Source organism: Phycodurus eques, chromosome 7 (genome assembly GCF_024500275.1).
Source record: "Phycodurus eques isolate BA_2022a chromosome 7, UOR_Pequ_1.1, whole genome shotgun sequence".
Lineage (NCBI taxonomy): Eukaryota > Metazoa > Chordata > Actinopteri > Syngnathiformes > Syngnathidae > Phycodurus > Phycodurus eques.
This window is the reverse complement of record NC_084531.1, coordinates 16,033,867-16,052,921: the sequence shown is the minus strand read 5'-3', so window position 1 is coordinate 16,052,921 and position 19,055 is coordinate 16,033,867. Positions and strand designations below refer to the sequence as shown.

The 19,055-nt window shown below is 38.2% G+C and overlaps 1 protein-coding gene across 4 annotated transcripts in view; it reads left to right on the top strand.

Annotated features, from left to right (window-relative positions):
* cadm1b (cell adhesion molecule 1b) overlaps window positions 1-19,055 on the top strand; it is a 254,336-nt gene that overhangs the window by 9,182 nt on the left and 226,099 nt on the right. For 2 of the 4 annotated variants that reach the window (XM_061681796.1, XM_061681797.1), the window contains exon 1: window positions 18,288-18,433. In XM_061681796.1, the coding sequence (XP_061537780.1) occupies window positions 18,358-18,433 (76 nt within the window). In that variant the 5' untranslated portion in view covers window positions 18,288-18,357. Of the gene's footprint in view, window positions 1-14,239; window positions 14,336-18,287; window positions 18,434-19,055 lie in introns of those variants that run through there. The other 2 variants (XM_061681793.1, XM_061681795.1) reach the window with 2 other exon arrangements.

Genomic DNA, 19,055 nt, shown 5'->3' with positions numbered 1-19,055 from the left:
CATTGTCACTCACGTTCACAATTTAGTCTGCAATTAACCTACCATGCATGTTTTTGGGATGAGGAAGGAAACCGGAGTAAATTTTGACATACAGGGACCAGTCCATTGTTGCACTCAGTGTTTTTACTGATTCATCAATGCAATACCGGACTAATACAAATTCCTAGACATAACTCTTTAAATCACAAAATGACAAAAATTGAGTTCGTTCTCAAGAGCTCATTCATAAGAGTGTACTGTTTTAATTTAAATTGACTTCATTTTAAAACCTTACTCCTGCCATGTACAGTTGTTAACTTCCATCTACTTCATTTTAAAACCATTACTACTTTGCTTATTCAATTTCCATCCCCTTTTCAAACGTTTGGCTTGAGAGTCAGTGCCTGAATGCCAGCAAACCTCAGCTTTGTATCATTTCAAGCTAACACATTTGTTATTCCTGTGGCTGGACCCGAAGAGCACAGGAGAGACTGCTTAAATGCATTTGGAAGTTGTGTTTGTGTTCGTGTGATGGTGTTTAAAATTTGGACATACTGTATTGCCAAAATAATTGCTATCCATGACATCAGAGGCTGAGCCTCACTGCATTTAATTATGGAGTATTGTGAGGCAGTAAAACTTCCTGTCCCACCTTAACTCATGTATTCCGTGTGGGAACTGAAAAACCTGAATTTTTTTTTTGAAGCCTATACGTTTGCATTGTGACATAGTCTGGATTGTGCAGTATTGGGTGTTGAGAGCCTTTGTTACAACGGAGTGCGTGACAGTGGTATCCTTCTGCTCTGACACGCAAGTATTCATAGACATTACATGCTGCGAAATGCCCAGAGGTGGGTCGAGTAGCCAAATATTGTACTCAAGTAAGAGTACTGTTACTTTAGAATAATATGACTCAAGTAAAATTGAAAAGTAGTCCTCCAAATAATTACTTAAGAGTAAGAAAGTACTTATTAGAGAAAAAGGAGAAAAAAAACTATTCAAGTACTGAGTAACTAGTGAGTAACCGCTGATTTATTTTTTAATCTCTCTTTTTGAGAGGGGAGGTAAAAATAAACAACTGAAATAAACTTGAATGTGATTGACTTTGATTTTTTATTTGCTGCCTTCATGGCCAGGTCACCAATGCAAAAGAGATGTTCTGTCTTTTACCTGGTTAAATAAAGTTTAAATAAAATATATAAAAATAAATCAAGTTGCACAAGGATGCACTCCCTCTTATAACTGGGATGTGGCTGTGTTCTGAAGTAGCAGATCACATGTGGGAGTCCACACACACTTGCCCCCATTTAAATTTTTAAGTGGAAAAAGAACAACGACACATGCATAGGGCCTTACAGAGACATTCTTTGCTTTGTCCACTAAAATGACTGAATGAAGAAGCTGTTTGCTGACCGGACTTATTGATAAAGTGTGTGCGTGTGTGTGTGTGTGTGTGTGTGTGTGTGTGTGTGTGAGAGAGAGAGAGAGAGAGAGAGAGAGAGAGAAAGAGAGAGAGAGAAAGAGAGAAGGAAAAAACAAGATGCATGTTTTACAGTTAACAACAGCAAAAACATCTGCAATTTACCACAAGGTGTTTTCTCAAATTAGAAGTGGTCTGAAATATAAAAGTTTGGGCAGTGACAAAATTATGCTGCAAATTCAAGCTGCTGTTGTTCGTAGTCTGTAATGTAATGTAAAGACGAGTCGTGCGCGGCTGTCACGACTCACGTTGATTGGCCTGCAAAGCCCAATAAAAGACTTTGTGGGCGGGCATGTGACTTTCTTCTGTCGTTTGATTGGTGAACTTGAGTCAAACATCACTGTGGTAATTACGGTGTATTGGAGCGACGACTAAACATAGATCCATCCGTCCATCCATCTATATTCTGTACCGCTTATCCTCACCCGCGGGCACGCTGGAGCCTTTCCCAGCTATCTTCAGGCGAGAGGCGGGGTAAACCCTAAACTGGTCGCCAGCCAATCGCAGGTAAAAATAGATCACATACGCAATTATTGATAAATGAAAGTAGCGAACGGCATGTAGATTATTGTAACAGAGTAAAAGTAAGGTTTATTCTTAACATAAATACTCAAGTAAAAGTAAAAAAAAAAGTATGCTTCATTAAAACTACTTTTGACAGGTAAAATGTATCCAAAATGTTACTTGAGTAAATGTAACGGAGTAAATGTTACATGTTCCTACCAAACATGTTATGCCCACTCCCACCCCCCGCAGTTTTTTTGACAGAGAAGGAGCAGGACTGCAGAAATGTGTATGCACGCTAATTAATTAAACTGTCTTGACTGCTGGGCTGTCTTCACACATCCACCTGGCCCATTAACTTTCAATCCGAGAGCGTGTATTCGCCACACCGTGTCTCTTAATGAATTATTGTGACTATTCTTGAAAATGGATTGCCCCCATTAAACCAATAAATTACCTGTTTTGAGCAAATATTTAAATAAAAAACAAAATGACTTGCGCTGCTGCATTTGCAAGAGTTGGAACGAGACCTCATCAATTCAGTTTCCCTGTATTTCAGCGTTGCCATGCATGTCGCTTTGGCTAAACGTGCCCCCCCCCCTCCCCCCCACAAAAAAGATGCATTGTTAGTTTCCAATGAAAAAAAAAAAAAAAACACAACTACTTTGTTCAGAGAAGTTTTTTTTCTCCATTGTGTCAAGTTATCAAAACAGGTATTGTATCTACAGTTGTGACATGAAGTGGCCCGACTTTCGAGTTTTTCAAGACACAAGCCATCATTTGGCTGATTTATTTATTTTTTTGACTTGCAAGTTCAAACTTGAGATACAAATGCTGTATGGTGAACTCAACTCAATGCAAATAGTGACCGTCTTCAAAAACATTATTATTTTTAAATTCTATTGAATTAATTAATTACTGTATGTTTTTATAAAGAACAGTATTATGTCTCATTAAAAAACACATTATATTATTTTATTTTTGGGGGCTGGGGGATGGAACACGGCGCGGTGAATGACTGGTTAGCACATCTGCCTCACAGTTCTGAGGACCCGGGTTCTAATCCGGCCTCGCCTGTGTGGAGTTTGCATGTTCTCCACGTGCCTGGATTGACTTCTGTGCAGATAAACAGTACGGAAAATGGATGGATGGATGGACGGATGGAACACATTAATGGCATTCCCCATCACGTCAATGGGAAAAGATGATTTGCGAAACGAATGGTTTGAGTTCAGAGCGTGGTCATGGAACAAATTAAACTTGTATCTCAACGCTCACTATTTAATTTTTACTTATGTAATTTCAGATCCTATATTTATACACACATGTACAGTATATTGCACCTACTGTGTGGAATAAAAGACAACAATGAGAGCAATAATGTAAGCACACAGTACAATCCGTAATTGTCTCGCTGGTGCATGAGCAGCCATTACACACACACACACGCACACATATGCACACACACACACACAAACCAGTGACTGGCAGTGATATGCATGCATCTTGTTAATAAATTCTTATGATTAATACATACTATTTATAATCTGTGAAAGCATCCTGGCATGAAGGATGAGGATTATATAGTTTTTTCATCTCACAAACTAATTGAAAAGGGCCGGCGTGCTGCTGCTATCACTCATGTCCTCTGTTGAGTTATTGCCAAGCTGAGATATGACTGACAGGGGAAAGGAAGGGCAGAAAAAAGGCAGATTTAATGAAGAAGTGTGTGATTGTTGAATAGACAGGTGCTAGACTGGGCACCTGCGCATGTTTTAATAAAGGTATCTGATATTAGTCGGCATTCACATGTCCCGATAACACCTGGAGTGTGTCGCTCCTTTTGTTCAGTGATGGCGCTATGATATTTGGACACTAATGACAAATGAGATCTACTCATTTAACAACATGTTTATTATTGCGGATGTAGTAGCAATGAGGCAATGGGAAAGGTTTGGCCTATGATTACTGTTTTTTTTAATGTGCCAAAATTAAATATGAACTCAATTTCAAAAGATAATTACAATTTGAATTAATGAGATAATTTATTAAATGGTCTATTAATTGATTACGTTGTTAAATATAACCTAAAACATAATAATTTGCAAAAAATCATCATCATTATAGATTAAATTATTTTAATTATTTTTGATTATTTTATCCTTACATAACACACTCATCTCATTTTCCTGTGCTAAAATTAAATAAATATAAAGCCAATTAAAATTGGATTCATGTATTATAATTAATTAAATGTTAAACTCTAATCTGATACTATCTTAAATAAATAATATAATGTTCATTTTTTATGTTTCATTTATTTCTTATTTATAAAAATATTATAAACTACAACAAATTAATGTAATGTATTATCATATACCATATTATGTACATTGGACAGTAAATAAATAATTGAAAATAGTAATAAATAGGCTCAATTCAATTTATAATAATAATACTCATCCATCCATCTATTTTCTGAGCCGCTTATCCTCGCAAGGGTTGCGGGAGCGCTGGAGCCTATCCCAGCTATCATTGGGCAGAAGGCGGGGTACACCCTGAACTGGTTGCCAGCCAATCGCAGGGCACATACAAAGAAACAACAATCCGCACTTACGGATTGAACCCCGGTCCTCAGAACTGTGAGGCAGACGCTCTAACCAGTCGTCGAGCGTGCTGCCCTAATAATAATAATACATTGTATCAATTGTATTCCACAATTTAACACATTAGATTTACATTACATGTAATTATGTAATTAATTGGCTTCATAATTAATTAAGGCACACAAACTTTACATAAGAATATTACATAAGGATAAAATAAATAAACAAAGAGTAAATACATTCAAATTAATACAAAATAAAAATACCTACATACAAAAATAAATAATACACACAAGAATAAACACTCATACACGTACGCACACACATTCACACACACAACACACAAATGGAAAAACTATGTATGTTTTCCCCAGGATTGTATGCAGTACAGTATTACAAAGGAGTAGGCTTAGCACCTGTAAAAAAAATAAAAATAAAAAACTATTTAGGCACGAGTGCTCTTCTGATAGGGTTCACTGTTGTTTATGTTGCTGACCAGATCAACATTACTAGGTCAACATACCAGGGAAGGGGTCACAGAATTTGTGTTTTATTTTATAATTTGGGGCACGGTGGAAACAAAAGTAATCTTTCATTCTCTCACCCTGTTGTGTTTTTAAATAATTCAGTGAGCAAATTGGTGGATGAAAACGTGCCTTAACAGGCTCCCCTGGCCCATTTGTCAGCTTAATATGATTTGTTTGACCAGTCTTCGAAGAGTGTTGAAATTTTAGTCATGAAGAAAACAGAAAATCACCATAAACGTCGATATTAAGTCACCGTTTTGATACAAATTTGGTTTGACCAATCTGTATATGAATGTAATCATTTGACTTTTGCAGTTTGTAGGATATACTCAGACTAAACAGGTTTCCATTTGTTTTAAAATGGCACCATCAACGGTCGGCTCCATCAAGACATAATTAGCAATGTAATTACTTTGCAGTCGAATGTTATTTTGAGGTCTTATCATTACAAAAGGGATTAAACAGCTGACAAAACTAATTTGTTTGGACTTTGAAACATTTTTTCCCGTAGGAAATATTGCTAACTGTGCAGAAAATGTGTTAACATTTTAATGTTCTTGATTGTCGGTCACTGAGGGTGTAGTTTTATATTCGCCTGACGATGGTGCAGGCAGTGTTGGTTTCAGTTCCCATTCAGTGACGGTGTGAATGTGAGTGCGAATGGTTCTCCGCGTCTCTATGTGCCCTGTGACTGATTGGCAACCAGTTCAGGGTGTCGTCGGCCTTTTGCCTGGAGAGGCTCCAGCCTGAACAGGATCAGCGGTGTTGAGAATGGATGGATGGATCTTGATTGGCATGCAAATGTAAAAAACAAGTTAATCACCAATAACATTGTACAAACTTGAAAGCAGTCAGCCGTGTGTAATTCACATTTGAAAGCAATTTTAATTGTAAAACAAGTGTAAAAATAAGTTTTCCATGGCAAAACATATATTAGAAACAACTGGTCACATTGGGTCAGTATTGGGACCCATTTACGTTCTCTTAAATCTAAAAATAAAATGTCAGGAAAAGTCTACTAGAACATCTGAACTTTATTTGGGGTTAATCAGTGGCACTTTATTAATTTTTGAATGTGACTTGTTGATTCCACATCCCCAGTTATAATAGAGTGTGCTAATATATTATCTCAGTTGTTTATTTCATGTTTTTCAATCGGGTAGTACAGGTTGTAGGTTGTGTTAATGGTAGATTTTTTTTAAAATGATTTATCTTGGCCTCATTTTCTTCGGGCACAATAACCATGCATTTGAAACGGGGTCTGTAGAGTTTTTATATCCATTGTATGGAGTCAGACGCCCATTTGCACCCCCATTGTCACTAGTTGGGAACTGAGCGCATGCACCTATTGTAAGTCAGGCAAGTGTACCATTACACTATCAGTGACAGCATATGTACATATATAAGAAAAAGATATAGTCCTAAATTTGAAACATCTGAAAGAGTACCTTTGGAAGTTTTGGGACATTTTCCCAGACACTCGATAAGACGTCACGGCATCCCGCTGGGTGCCTTTCATCCGGATTTTAGGAGATGAAAGCTTAGTTTATGCAAGCATTTTTCCCCCCTTCTAATTAATATGCAAATGTGTCCTGTTCCATAGGGGATTTAATGCTATTTAGAGAAATTCTCTCATACACGCTGAGTGAAGATGCGGTCCGTCGATTCAGTGTTAGTACCCATGATGCATTTCAAACATGTTTTTCAGCTCATCGTGCATGCAGTCGGTGCTGTCAGTAGGACGTCAGAAAAGTGCTTATTATGCCTGTACTACATGGCCGTAACGCATGACTTAATACATAAGTCGTTGCCATGACAACGCATGACAAAGGGGGCTTTGGTTTGTTTCTTTGGCTTTGGATTCAATTACATTTTTTTTTTTCCAGAACTCTTTTGGTATTCTGTTATGTTTTAGAAAAGTAGGAAAAAGTGTTCATGGGCACATATTAGGTACATCCATGCAAGCAAATGAGGTTCCAATCCAATTAATGTTTTGGTTTTATGTGTCATAAAAACACAGCAAAATGGTAACCTGCTAACCAGGTATTGCAGGTTAAATGCTACAGTGGTTGATTTGCCCTGAAAGGCCTGGCAATTACAGCAGGTCTAATGGAACCCCAGCGGTTTTGTGAATTGCTCAATATGACATTCAAATCCTGCTGCTTATTCAATGTCATTTCACACAACCTTAGACCCTATATTATATTAAACAGCAAGACCTGTACACCTGTTGAGTACATGTGATCAAATGTCAGTTGTGATTATAATTGCACCATATAATACTGTTTCTAATATTTTGGATATTTTGATTTAGCCTCACTCAGTCCTATCTAGTCGGTGACTGCAGCTGGGCTACCATATGGTAATATCAAAGATCTTGGAGTGTATGACAAGTTTGTCTGTTTTGGTCTCAACTGTATTCCATGGGACACCGAATTCAAATAGGATCCTCATGCAGTTTTCTTTCCGGCAAGGTGAATATGCACTGCCTGAGGCATTTGTTACATTTTTAACAAGAGTGAAATACAAAGAACGTAACGCAGTGATCACCACATTCAGTGCATTAATCATTAATTAGATCAGATTAGATTCTTTAATGAAATTAATAATTATTTCCCCCCATGAAAAGTTCCTGAGCTCCACACACAAGGCCACACGTTGCTTTTAATATTTGGAAAGCTACTGCGTGTAGCACTAAAATGAATGTGATGGTACTGCAAATGTTACAAACCACAAAAAGTACCTGGGGGCTGTGTATTTAATCTATTGCTATTTGTCTACTGTGGTAAACTGTGAATTTGGTTGGATTTTTATGATGTATTTATGATATTATATGCAGTACCCCCACCGAAGAAATCCTTCGAATTTATTAAAATGTGATTAATTTGAATATGTGTGTTATTGGAGGAAATATTGTATTTTGGCACAGCCCTAAACTATTCCAGGATATATTTTATGATACTTAATACAAATGAACCATGTTTAACATGACTGGTGTTGATGAGGAAGTGAGGACTTTATTTTTAAGGCGGTGTATACGAGACGAAAGTCTACTATCGTATCCTAGGTATTACGCAATCCTTATTGGATTAGATGACCACGTGTAGAAGATACATGTGGTGGGGAAGAGGTCGATGATTGTCCTGAAGAGCACAAAATGGTTTGAAGTGGCCTAAAAAATGCAAAGTGCAACTCCTAGAATGTTCTCATGTACAGTAGATGGCATGTCTACAACAACAGTGTTTGTGTATTACACTATGCAGCAAAAAATATCAATTGTTGTCCCAAATTTAGAATTTACAAATGACATTCCCAGGTAGGTATTCGTTTAACAATACGTTTATTATTATGATTGCAGTTTGCAGTGGTGTACAACTTCACGGCATCATACTGAGAGCGTTTGTAATTGTTTTACCCTCCCATGTAGTGTAGTTATTGTGTTTTTATGTAAATACAATCGATAGATAGATCAAATTAATAAAATTAATTAAATTAAATAACATATAATAAAATGTATCTATTTATCCTTTAACATACCAGAAGTTAACTTTGCCAGTAAGTCTCAAGCAGCTGCATCCCTCCTGTGGTCCCCTGCTACCTGCACTTCATTTTACAATGACTGTTATAGGGTGATCAAACATTCATTGCAAGCTAAGTATTCTATAAAATGTTATTGTTAAATGAATACCTCTCTGACGGTGTCAATTAAAAGGGAGCGTTAATATCTTTGTAAAGGCAGACGTTCGATTGGATCTCATTAGCTTGTGAGGATGTATCGTACAGTGATACCTTGAACTTATGAGTGACCCGACTCATGAGCTCAGCCGATTTTCTCTCATGCTGCCAGCAAAAATTTGAGTTACGAGCGCTAAATGGGGGCAGCGAAGTTCACAAGCAGCACATAGTGAACGATTCTTCAAAAAAGAAGCCAAGTGCTTGCTTTCAGGTGTCTATTGCTACTCCCAGTTGAGATTTGAACATAAACCAAAGAGAATTGCATGTTGTGGATTTAACCAAACCACATAAATTAACTGCTAGCTGAATGCAAAATGCCATAGATAGATTAACGAAACTAGCATCGATGATGCTGTAGTTATAACCCTTCAATCAATGGCCATTTAAACACAAATGGTGCAGCAACACATGTAGACAGACAATATAACAATACTCATGGACAAATATTCTTTATCTTCTGCGAAAAATTTATATTTCTGCAGTTTACTGAGTCACTTAGTTGTGAAACTTGTCTTTGTGTATTATGTATGGCTGTATTATACTGGCCCCTGGTGGCCAAGGCAGGCACACCGGAAGGAGCAAAATGACAATGGGCACTCAAGCATGAAATCATGATGCCAAAACTGTTGGTGTTGTATTAATGTATATTCTATTTACAGTAATTATGTTATTACTGTATGTTTTTATAAAGTACAATACTGTAGAGTGCTATTTTCCTAATAACAAAAATATAAAATTATGAATTTTGGCGGTGGTATTTTTGGTGGGGTTAGAATGGATTAATGGTATTTCCATTCATTCCAATAGGGAAAGATGTTTCGAGACACTAGTATTTTGAGTTCTGAACGGGGTGACGGAATGAGTTAAACTAGTAAATTAAGGCACCATTATTCCTAATGAAATGATGTATAATGTATAAGGGGCCCTCATAATGTGTATTTGTGCAGTAGAAAGAAAAATAGTCATTATGTTGGGATAAACAGTTCAACAACGCCAAAATACAAGCTTTTATTGTCATAAATATCCAAATCATTTAGCAGAGATTCCCCTGCATACAGTATGAAGATACAGTGTTATACCTGTGCCTGGTACACAGGTTTTGCACCTCGAAGACATCAAGAATTGATGACCTATGGTGTTATTTTTGGAATATCATTACCTGTAATCATTTGCCAATGTGGGTGAGATGGGGTGGGCTGCTTCACTGTAATAGGTAGGAAAAATATTTATGTGACATTTTTGGCACATGATTCCTTCCATCATATGAATGTACAGCACACATTATACATGAAATATACAGTGGTGGAGAAACTTTGAAGACCGGTACAGACAATGTTTTTATTATCATTTATATTAGGGGTGGGCAAACCTTTGTGCTCAAGGGCCACCTTTGATTTAGAAAATGAACATCCAGCCATCCATCCATTTTCTGTACCGCTTATCGTCACTAGGGTCGCGGGCATGCTGGAACCTATCCCAGCTATCTTCGAGCGAGAAAATGAACATTTAAAAAACCCCAACAACAAAAAACGTTTTAATTCGAAAATACTAATAAATTGTAATTTTTAAATTAGATTATTTATCATAAATGTAATTGTAATTAATTAACTCAGAATTTGTTTTACAAAATACAATTGTATGAATTTGTTTATTTTACAACCATTTTTATTTACAATCATTCAATTCAACAATTATTTATTTAGATAAATGCTCTTCGCTCCTTCTTCTGGGGAGTGTGACAGCATGTGTTAACTCTTTGAGACTACCAACAGGCCTTTGGTGGAACAGCAGGCAGCCAAAATAAGCACTCTGACAGTTGGGTCTAAGACATTAAGGAGGTGCTCCAGGAGTTTTAAAGTATATTTTCATTCAATCATTCATCTTCCGTTCTGCTTCTCCTCACTAGGCTCACGGGCGTGCTGGAGCCTATCCCAGCTATCTTGGGGCGAGAGGCGGGTTCAGTACATCCTGAACTGGTCGCCAACCAATCGCAGGGCGCATATAAACAAACAACCATTCGCGCACACAGTCACACTTAAGGGCAATTTAGAGCCTCACTGTTCTGGCGACTGGGGTTCAAATCCCGGCCACGCCTGTCTGGAGTTTGGATGTTCTCCCCGTGCCTGGGTAGGTTTTCTCCGGGCGCTCTGCTTTCCTCCCACATCCCCAAAACATGCGTGGTCGGTTGATTGAGGACTCTAAATTGCCCGTAGGTATAAATGTGAGTGTGAATGGTTGTTTGTTTCTATGTGCCCTGCGATTGGCTGGCGAACGGCTCAGGGTGTACCCCGCCTCCCGCCCGAAGATAGCTGGGATGGGCTCCAGCAGCCCGCGACCCTAGTGAGGATAAGCGGTAAAGAAAATGGATGGATGGATGGAAAAAGTAAAACTGCTCAACCTGGAGGCAGTAGAAGGTGTTTGCAGAGCAACACAATCACTTACTAGTGTTGAAAATTTGCCTTGAGATATTAAAGTTCCATAGTTCTGGTTCTATGGTTATTCTCACACTTTCCCTTTTGCTGTCACTGGTACCTTTTTGTGATGACATCACAAATTTTAATCATTATTTAAGTACAGTTTTTCTATATTCAAGCACAGTGTTAATATTCAAACTGCGCATTATGTAACAGTGGCTTATAATAATACGAAGTTTACTACTTATGAATAAAGTCTCTGCCTCGTTATTTTTTGTGAGGTGGTACTTGATGTAAAAAGTTTCAAAACCACTGCTTTAGATGCATACTAAGTGGGAGTCTCAAGATATTGTGCTTGTGTCTTTTCGTGTATTCAACTGTATTTCGCTCTTGTACGTGATACATAACCATCCCTGCTCATTCTTTTCCTTTTATTTTTTAATTTTTAATTATTTTCTTTTGGACCCAACTAGTTTCTGTGTTAGTTTCTGAGGGTGGGGGTCATTTGCAAGGGTCTGATTCAATTATTCTTCCCTTCAAGACAGGAGGAAAAAATTTTCATGGTGAACAGATTTTGTCTAAATATATTAGCATCTCAAACAATTCAAGTTCCGCTAATTTGATTGATTCCCTTAGCAAGAGGAGTAGGGGGAGCGGGCTCGGGTCGGGAGGAAATCTCAATTTAAAACCATTGCATTTCTAATCAAACATTAAAACCAAGAAAGGCAAGAGAAAATCTTTTATTAGCAATTTTCATACTAATTGAAAAAGAAAATGCTGACGGGAGCTCCATTAAATACTCACAAGCCTGTGTGTGAAAACTTGCACATGATATAAAACAAAATCTGGAAACAAGCTGCTGTAGTGATTGATGTCTGCTTCGCCCAATGATACATTAACACATAGGCAACGGTGGTACAATCAGAACGTGCAGGAAGGTGGGACTTAATTAGAAACCAATGTCGCCAAGAGAGGAGTCATACTTAGTGGAAGGGAAATGGATGATTTTTTAAATGCCAGCAAGAAGCATTTTGAATGTTCAAAAAGAAGACAATGCACTATGAGTACAAACCCTAGTTTCAATGAAGTTGGGGCGTTGTGTAAAACGTGAACAAAAAAAGAATACAATGATTTCCGTTTCAACCTATATTCAATTGAATAAACTACAAATACAATATTATTAATGTTCAAACTGATCAACGTATTGTGTTTTTTTGCAAATATTCACTCATTTTGAGATTCCCTGCAACGTGTTCCAAAAAAGATGGAACAGGGGCATGTTTACCACTGTGTTACATCATCTTTCCTTTTAACAACACTCAATAAGCATTTGGGAACTGAGGACAGTAATTGTTGAAGCTTTGTAGGTGGAATTCTTTAACATTCTCGCTTGATGTACAACTTCAGTTGCTCAACAGTCCAGGGTCTCTGTTATCGTACTTTGCGTTTCAGAATGCGCCTGCACACATTTTCAATGGGAGACAGGTCTGGACGGCTGTGAGGCCAATCTAGTACTCATACTCTTTTACTATGAAGCCACACTTTTGTGACATTTGCAGCTTGGCATTGTCTTGCTGAAATAAGCAGTGATGTTCCTGGGAAAAAAAAAAAAAACATTGCTTGGATGGCAGCATATGTTGCTCCGAAACCTGTATATGTCCTTCAGCATTAATGATACCTTCACAGATGTGTAAGTTACCCATGCCATGGGTACTAACATACCCTCATACAGGTTTATTGCAATAAACAATGAGGTTTATCAGGTTGAACATTAAATATCCTGTCCTTGTAGTGTATTCAAATGAATTTAGGTTGAAAAGGATTTTTCTAATATTATATCCATCCATCCATCCATTTTGAACACCGCTTATCCTGGTTAGGGTCGGTTAGGGTATATATATATATATACGTGACTTTTTTTCAGTATACTCCAATTATTATTTGGATGTTTTTCCAAATATTAAGAAAATAAATATTAAGAAAATAAAAAAATAAAAAATAAATAAGAATTAATTATTAACTTAATTAATTTAAATATATATATACATATATATATATACATATATATATATATATATATATATATATATATATATATATATATATACAAACATACTGTAAAACTAAAGTTCAGATTTTTCTGTCTTTAAAAAAATATTTAGAGTGCATAAAGTTTATAAAAGTAAATAACTGACTAACCCCAAAGCCTTGATATAAGTCTAATATTGAACTACTGTATATTTGATGAAAAGGAAGCTGTGCATACAGGAGAGAAACTGAAACTAAAGTATCGATCAATATAAAATACAAAAACATTTTTAAAAATACAACAATCATTATTTGCATGTTTTACAAATCTTTAAAAAATATTTTTTTAAATAAATAAATAAGAACGACAAAAAAAATACAAATTATAATCTTAACATCCCAAATACTATAAAACTAAATTTCATTTTTTTTTCACTTTTAAAAACAATGCAATAAACAATAAGTAGTGGAAATAAATTGATTTCAATGTAACACTGGCCTATATTTCATGTAAGGGCAGCAGTGCATGCAGGAGAGAAACTGAAACTAAAACTGTCGGCCAATATCAACATTGGCATCAATAAAATTATTGCTATTTCGATCGATTTGCCCACCGCTTATGCTCGTCTTTAGCTATTTTGCAAGCTACAGACATCCCCTCCTCCCATTGTGCACACACTCACTCACACTTAAAATATGCGAGAGAATCTGTGGTGGGGCATTACTACAGAGGAGCCACATGAAGCAGTTCAGTCATCTGATCCATTCCCATCCAATTTTCATTCTGCTGGGCCTGGGAATCCCATTTCCATTCTCTTCCATTTTGCAACAGGAAAAAAAGTTATCCGGCGGAACAAAACCAATCGCTAAACTAGAAAGCCTAAAAAAAAAAAGAAAAAAGAAAAAAAAAGTGCATAGCATAAGTTATGACCAGCAGCCTGGTGCCAAGCAATACTTTGTAGCAACCAGACTTGCACGCTGCCACAACTAAGACAAGAGCGTGCAAAATCCTCTCGAACCCTCCACATCCCGCTCACCGGGTCTTCCAGCTCCTTCCCTCAGGTAGGCGCTACCGATCAATGCAAACGAGAACTAGCATACATTCCAACAGCTTCTTCCCTCTTGCAATCAACTTCTTAAACAGCTAACTTACAATTCCATTGCAACATGCTGCCAATTTCTTTTGTCTGAGTTTGTTGTCACATTTCTGTCGGGCCAATTATATACTACTCGTGCACTCACTGTAGTAGTCTTGCCACGCTGCACTATTTGCATATCTGTTGTTGACCAATACTGGCCACTCATGCCAGAGAAGCATCTGCTCCATTTTCACACTGATTGAGGAGTATCTGCAACATTTGCACAATCAACATTGTCCCAGATGATCGCACTACTCGTCACTTTAAACTTCATACATTCCTTGAAGTCTCGGCGCCCTTTGCACAATGGTGATTGCACCGGACTATTGCGAGATTAGTCATTCGAACTGCTCTAAGTGCTAGAGGACTCTGCATCTTTTTGCACAATTGTTTTTTGTCAATGTCTTTATGTCTCCACAGTGTTCTGTAAATTGACTGTCTGTTGTACTAGAGCGGCTCCAACTACCGGAGACAAATTCCTTGTGTGTTTTGGACATACTTGGCAAATAAAGATGATTCTGATTCTGAAGTACAGAGAATGAGTACTTTTGCCACCTTAGGTGTTGGGCGGTGGGTGTCTGCTTTTACGCTGGCTATCTCGTGTGTGTGTGTGTGGGGGGGGGGGTTGTGCGCGTGTGTGTGTGTAAGTGTGTGTGCGTGTGCGTGTGAGTGTGATTTTGAAAACACCTTGTGGAGACATTGAGTGTGTGAGTGGCAGGCACAACTGGCAAGCTGCCACAGATAATAACATCGGAAATAAATTTGATGTGCGCAATTCAATCTGCAAGGAGAGAAAGAGAGGGTGAGAGAGCGGTGAACTTGTAAATGCTATCTGCTCATCCATGGAATGAGGACTGACACGGCGGGCCCTGGCGAATAGATTGCGCAATTAGTGGCCTTTTGTGCTGTTTGGATGCGTGGAGGAGATTGTCACGCACCCACAACATTCCCCAAACTTCCTTCTTAATGTGTTTACTTTTATGAAAAGAAGACACATTGTGCTAATTATTTTTTTGTTTGTTGCAATTTTACATGACTGTCTGCCGTGATCCAAGTACATTTCCAGAGTGCAATACTCCAGTTAAAGACAGGAGGCACTCTTTAGTAACATTGAACATGATGGGGGCCCATGCAAACATCCTTTCACTTGTCACTTCTCTCTTCATAAAACAATGCACTGCCTATAACGATACACACACCGGTCACTTTATTAGGTAAACTTCTGCAATCTAATGAGGTCAAAAACAAAATATGCCACAAATAAGTATTTGCATCCAGTAGTGCTGCAATTAATAATCGAGTATTCCACTGACAATTGTATCAGAATAATCAAATATAAGGATAAACTATATTTTTGCTTGGTTAAAGCGCAATTATGCACACAATAGAAAATTAGACATTTCACTTTTTTCTTAATTTTCTTAAATTTTTAAATTTGCCTATCGCAGGAAACTGCATTTTCTTGTCAACAAACATTTGTAGCGAGGCAATTTCAAACGCAAACATAAATAACCATTTATTCTGAGTATCAAAAACATAAGGCAATTAAAAAAAAGTAACACAAGTTTGTCATCTTGTTATTAAGGCACAATTTGATCCAACTGTGGTATCGCAGTTGGAACACTAGCGGGCACTACGTAAAAATATGACGTCAAAAAGAGGCAAAGAAGAAAAGGACCCAAAGAAGAATCAGGAACGTAGTTTCAGGTTAAATAGATGCTAGCTTGTCACTGATGGTGTTGTGGTACACTCGACTGACTTTGGTGCGGGCAGCGCGGGTTCAGTTCCCACTCAGTGACGATGTGAATGTGAGTGCGAATGGTTGTCCATGTCTATATGTGCCCTGCGACTGACTGGCGACCAGTTCGGGGTGTGGTCCGCCTTTCGCCCGAAGTCAGCTGGGACAGGCTCCAGCGCCCCGCGACCCTAACCAGGATAAGCGGTGTTGAAAATGGATGCATGGATAAATGCTAGCTGTGTGCTTTTCGATAAGTAGATTAAGTGAATAAAAAGAAATACAAAACTAATTCTTGAGGAACACTATACTGACTACACCAGACTGTAATGAACAGGAAGCCCACACAGCGCACGGCTAGCCCACCGTGTAAATAATTGCGTTATCGCTCACAAAGCTAGCTGCTAATGCTAACCCAACAATCATACGTGACGCCACGCTATTCCCACAATACAATATGGATTTTTGTTGTTGTTGCAGTAATTAATCTCCTTATTGTTACGTTAGTTGTCGTTATGTATGTTAACAGTGGTTCTTGGAATGTATGCCTTATTCAACTGTCACATTTATTACTGATTTTTGTACACTGCAATACGGTGGTGGTTGTGGCACTTGGAAATGACTATGAATGACAAAAACAAAATGTTTGACCAAATATTGTGTCGACTTGAAATAATAAAATATTGTTTGGACGTATTATGTGTGCTTAACTGTTTCCAAAATGATAGTAATCATATACAAGTACATCTTATTATACTCTTATTATACTCTACACTCTTATTATAAATATTTTTTCAGAGGGCAAATTCCTGCCTAAATTCTACGTTAAAAAATAAATGTCATTGTTCCTTAATAGTTTGATATGTAATGTTCTGGTTTCTAGAGATGTTGAATTTGGAGTTGTCATTTGCTGTAAGATGTAATGATCTAAATTATACATGTATAAAAAGTCATGAAATATTTCAGTGTGAGTGGTGCATCTCTATAATATGAGTTTCACTTTTTGAATTGAACTACTTAACTAAATGAAGCTTTTGACACTCTTATAATTTATTGAGATGAACCAGTATGGCAGCTCGTGTCATGTGTTTGTCAACTTTGGAGAATGGCATGGAGCTGCTTGACGGGGTCTATATTGTTGTGTCAAAGTGTCACACATTGCGCCACATTCTGAACCACTTCTTCAAGCGGTCACGCGGTACAGAAGCTTCGGACGTCATCATATCCGGCCCCTCCCCCAAATGAAGCAAGCCTCGATACGTGCCTCGCGGCCACGCCCCCTTTATTACTCGACACACGCCTCGAAGACTCGGCCCAACGCGTAACATCACAACTTGTAACATATTGTTGAGTCTAAAGTCGCCAAATTGGTGACTCGAGTCTGGCTCGAATCCAAGTCATGTGACTCGAGTCCACACCTCTGCAGGACACGTAGACACAGACAACCATTCAGACTCACATTCACACCGTCACTGAGTGGGAATGGAACCCACGCTGCCTGCGCCGAAGTCAGGCAAATGTATCACTCCAGTGACAAGGAAAAAGCGTATCGTATCAAATTTTAAAAGACTATATAAAACCATATGTCATTTATTTTCCGGGATTTTCTTATACTAATATCTATCTATCTGTCTGTCTGTATCTATCTATGAAATGGTTCAACGATAAATATGTAATGGTTCAATATGCTTTTTTCATTTGTCAGATTTTGCAATATTCACCAAAAATATTAAAACAGTATGTAAAATATATTCAAAAATTAATATACAGCTCTGGGGGGAAATTACGAAACAAACAAAACAACAACCCAAAAATACAGGACCTTGTTTGGTATTTTGGTAATTTTTCATATTCTGCAATTAACTGCTCTAAATGACAATATTTGTATTTGGAATTTTGGAGTCGTATTTTTTTTTTTTTTTTTTTTTTTTTACATCGACTCACTCATACATCGATACGAGGCAAACTAAAAGATGAGTGTTAAGTGTGAAATGCATGCACAGTCCTGCTCGCCATTGCAACATAATGCAGAATGCTTGATGATGGCACACTCACTGTTTGATCCCTCCTCCTCCTCCTTCTCCTCCTCCTCCCACCTTCCATCCGCTCCTCCTCTCTCCCCTCCCTCGCATCTCCTCATGGGTGCACATTTCCATCCCATGGCCGTCTCTAGGTGATCTAACGCCGCCAGTCTCCAGCAGGTGTCCAACATGGCGAGCACGGCAAGCGGATCTCTCGTTCTCCCCCTCTCACTTGTCGTGATTTCACTGGCCTTCCTCCTCAAAGGTAAGTTTTTATGAATTTGTAATTCTAATGTTTATGACGCAGCCTCATAAAAAGTGTGTGAGTGTGTGTGTGTGTGTGTGTGTGGGGGGGGGGGGGTCACAAGTTGTTCGCGCGCAGCGATAGCGCACGAGAGTCCTCTCGTTTTTTTTAGCCTGTTTCTCGTTTGCTGCCTTCCACGTCAAGGTAGGAGCCCACGACGAAAGACCGGCACTCGTCACGGCTCATGCCGCATCCCGGCCGTCAATTCGGCGTAGGTCTTGTGGGTGTTTCCCGCAGTTACCACGCGATGTTGGGTCAAAAATGTGTGTGTGTGTGGGGGGGAGTAGCGCACAATTGCACATGCAGCAAGAAAGTAGCGCAGTTTAAATGAAGTTGAACGTCCTGGCATATACAGTAACACTACAGTCTTAACTCTGCACGCAGGCAGAAAAGCACGCATTGCAGCTGCGTTTCCACTCACCGTGTCCTCCTTTAAGTGTGTGTGTGTGTGTGTTTAACAACTGACATGTCTGTGCACGAATGCATGAATCAATGTGTGCACTTCCACTGCCTGGTGGTTTCTCTGCTAAAGACCTCCGCGGTTGGACCAGAGTTACATGCGTCACTATTTGTGATTTGATGT